At 38.0% G+C, this 3,962-nt stretch overlaps 1 protein-coding gene across 1 annotated transcript; it reads right to left on the reverse strand.

Annotated features, from left to right (window-relative positions):
* Nucleotides 1-222: 222 nt before the first annotated feature.
* On the reverse strand, nucleotides 223-3,944 carry METTL22 (methyltransferase like 22; the record flags this gene model as incomplete). The annotated part of the gene is made up of 5 exons (XM_008947353.1): nucleotides 3,815-3,944; nucleotides 1,288-1,635; nucleotides 982-1,022; nucleotides 752-896; nucleotides 223-294 (listed from the first exon to the last, which is right to left on the reverse strand). Coding segments are annotated over exons 1-5 (736 nt in total), but the record flags the coding sequence as incomplete, so codon positions are not given.
* Nucleotides 3,945-3,962: the final 18 nt, after the last annotated feature.

Consider the following 3,962-nt stretch of genomic DNA (forward strand, 5'->3'; position numbering starts at 1 on the left):
AAAACATTAATTGTCCTTTTGAATATGATAGGGAGTCATGGAGTGTGCTGTTTAATCCCAGAGTAGTTCATGTACAGGCACAAACACTGACTGTACTGCACTTACTTCCCGGCTCCATCAGGTGTTTGTTTAATGCAAGTAGGGAGTCACAGAGTGTGCTGTTTAATCTCAAAGTAGTTCACGTACAGGCAACTGCACAAACACTGACTGTATTGCACTTACTTCCTGGCTCCATCAGGTGTTTGTTTAATGCAACATTTTGCTCACACATGGCCAGAAGATCTTCACCAACATCTGGAAAAAAAAGTGAAAATCAGAATATTTTGCATGAGCTGCACATGCCCCTGACAAATACTCTAAATTTCTCTCAAGCTGATTAGATTAAGGAAAACTCTGAGCAACTCTATCCACTGATGATTCCTCCCCTAGCATGATTCTTGCTTTTGTCTTTCAGTACTAAGCTCTGAGCCACCCTTGAAAGAAGCTAGATCCCTACACTACCTATTTTAATCTAGGCACACTGTCTTGAGTTCACAGCAATGTGAAATTTAACCTCTTGTGCTTAAAAGAGGTGCTGCTTTTTCATTTTCTTGAGAAGGTTCTTGCTACTTTCCGATAAATGACACAACTTTATATATGTTAATTAAAAAATATTAACTAAAACTGAACAAATGAGGATTAAAGTGCCAGGATGAAAACACTGCTTCATGAAGTTTCATGAAAATACTTAACTGAAAATAACTGGGGTCACCTGTGCAATAAACTCTCTTGGCAACTGTTCCCATGATAACACTTGTAATCCCAGTGCCACCTCCGAGCTCCAGCACCGAGCAGCACCGGAATGTGTCCCGACTAAACAGAATGTAGTCAGCAAGGAGAAAGGCTGCACGCCAGACCTGGGGGGGACAGAAGCAGTTTCAACTGAGTGAACTCTGGAGCACAGTCCATGAACAGCAAGATACCACAGGGCAGAATACATACTTGTTTTCCGACATCTTCTAAGGGGGTTGCCATAGTATGTTCTATGAAAATAGATGTAGAGCAGAAATATTTATCTCAAAATCTTGTTCAAATCAAGTTCCATAATGGCAAATTTGAAAATCAAGTCATGCTTCCCTTTCAAATAAAGAATTAAACACTCTTCATTCTATACAAAAATGGCAGATAATGCTGAAAACTTAACACTTAACAACCGCTGATCTATTACTAAAGAAAATCTATTTTTCTTTTTTATTTTACACGAACATTTTTATTCCATTTCTCCTTGACTGTAAGCCTACTATTTACCTATTTTAACAACAGTGCCAGTGCATTCTTGTTCTTCATCTTCGAAAGCATCTTCTGTCCCTCTCATCAGGATGACAGGACACACTCTATGCCTCAAAAGCTCCTCTGCTTCTAAATCAGAGGCGCTCCGAGGTCTTCTGACCACTTCCAAGTCTCCATCATCATCTAGCAGAGCTTGTACTCCTTCACTATTTAATTCACTTTCTTTTTTTAGATGATTCCTGTCCTTGTCACACAGTTCTTCTCCACTTCTGCACTGGTGTTCTCTTTCTCTTGTAGCTTCTCCCACACGTTTCTCAGATGCTGAATCTTCTGTGTTCCAAAGGAGTTTGAAATACGACAAGAATACTGCAAGAACAAAGACAGGAGGGGAAAAAAGTTAAATGCACAGAGCTAAGAACAGAATCTATGTGCAACTTGCACGTGCGTGAAATTTTGGTATCCGTTTAACATACTGAAAATCTAGAGGGTAAAATAATTACACAGATAACTTAAAATACACTTCAATTTGCTACAAAGAAATATTGCTGCTATTAAGTTCTGTCAGTAGAAATAAGTTAAGCACTTTCACAGTCTACTGGCTGACTCAGCATCCAGGCAGTCACAAAGCAGTGTCACCTGATTTAGTAATGTTTATTTTAACAACTGGCAAAAGGTGTAATGAGTTTCTCACATCCTCCAAAAGATCTCTGGTTGAGACAAGCTCAAACCAAGCTGAAAGAAGAATGAATACAAGTTAGAATTTGTTTCTTTCAGTTAGACTTAACCCCTGTTGTATAAGAAACAAACACGTTCTTGTAAAAACTAAGTAGAAAGTTTTTTTACTGTTTTAAAAGCTTTAGGAATCCAAGCAAGTCTTAAAATCAGCTGAGTATGAGTATGACAGAGCAGAAATAAGCTCACGGGAGACAGCTTGCCCAAGCCAGACATGCTGACACCTCTTAAACTTTTTTTTAAAGTCGTCCAACTGAGTCTTTGAGGAGATTAAATGAGTAAGGCCACTGTTCTCAATAAACCAATTAATTAAAAACCTTTTGCCACCATCATCTAGTGACATCAGCATCTGTTAAAAAAATTAAATTATCCAAACATGGACCTTGCACATTTAATTATAGGCATCTGTGTTCTCTGTATACAACACCTGAGGAAGAATAAACATTTTTCTTCCATCTGGAGCTGTATCTCAGCTCTACATCAGTGCTTGGCTGAAGGGGCCTGTCCTAGCCTAGCAGGAGAAATTTTCCAATTCATCTACTGTTTGCATGATGATCAGATTAAGCTGATTTGAATTTTTAACAAATTAGAGGATGCTACCAATGAATTAAATGCTTTCATTCTCCAAATGCATTTTGTTCCTCTGCAAAAGCTGACAGCTAGAACTGACCCAAAGCAGCAGAGACTAAATCCCCATGAGGTTCCCTAAAAAAGAGCAAAGTGACAGTGGTAGACTGTCATTGTATTTGTTACAGCAAAAGCTGTCATACTACAATCCAATTCCTAATACAGGCATTTCCCAGACCAAGCCCATTCAGAGTAGGCAGCACATGCTGCCATTTCATTCTGTGGAGGTTCTTTCCATCAAGCAAAATCACAGCAAACAAATGTCAAACAGCATGAAGACACATCATAGCATTACTTACCTGGTTCTTACTTGATCAGGATCAAAATAATTATCCCCTCTTTCTCAAGCCTACTTTTATAATTTTTACTCTGTCATATGCTACAACAGTTGCAAAAATTATTCTTTTTATGTCACAACTGGGTTTGGAAAAAACAATTAACAGTCCTGTCAGAAGAGGAGCAGTACTGTTCTACAGACCATTTTAGAGCAGCTTCAAGGTCAGTTTCCTTCACAACTTCATAGAAACCTCCAAGCCAGCAATCAGGCAGAGGCAAAGTCATTTCCACTGCAGCCTTGACTCTCCAAATTATCCAAGTCAGTCAAAGCCATTGCTATTCTGAGCTTTCTTGTTGCCATTAAAAAACAAAACCAAAAACCCTAAACGGTCAAACCCAAACAAAGCTCTTAGGCTCCTTTGGAATAGCTGGTACATCATCACATAAAGATTTTATTTTTAAAATAATAAATTAATTAATGATATTTTTTATTTTAAACTTCTTACACTATTTAAATTCCTTGGCTTCTTGCCTGTTGTTTGTATGGAAGAAACATCCCAACTTTTTAACATGATTCCCAAAGTGCCATGTTGAGATTATAGCTAAATGAACAAATAAATAAATTAGATTAAACTTGCAAGCAAGTTAACTTAGTTAGTTCTTCTCAGGAAGTAATTTAAAATTTCTTATTTTAAGATAGGCTGTCTACAAATTCTCCATTAATAGTTTTCAGTTCTGTAGTTTAGTTCATCAGCTAGCCCTCTTCCTAAAGACTGAGTAGGAAGTGATTCTGCTGCTAACTGGAATAAAATATGTAATGATGAACATCAACCATTCAAAGGGGGATTCAGACATTACAGATATATAAATACACTTAAAATACAGCTCCATCAGTCAAAACATACATTACCTGGTTGTCCAACTGCATTCAAGCGTACCATGAGATGTCTTTTGCTTGGACAGTGTAAGTGAACATCAGAAAGCACCGTGTCACTTTTAAATGTGGGGTTATCCATCTCCTCCTCGGGCACATCCAGCATGGTGTGCTGAACAGCCCC

The sequence above is a fragment of the Merops nubicus genome, unplaced genomic scaffold (assembly GCF_000691845.1).
Source record: "Merops nubicus isolate BGI_N331 unplaced genomic scaffold, ASM69184v1 scaffold31520, whole genome shotgun sequence".
NCBI lineage: Eukaryota > Metazoa > Chordata > Aves > Coraciiformes > Meropidae > Merops > Merops nubicus.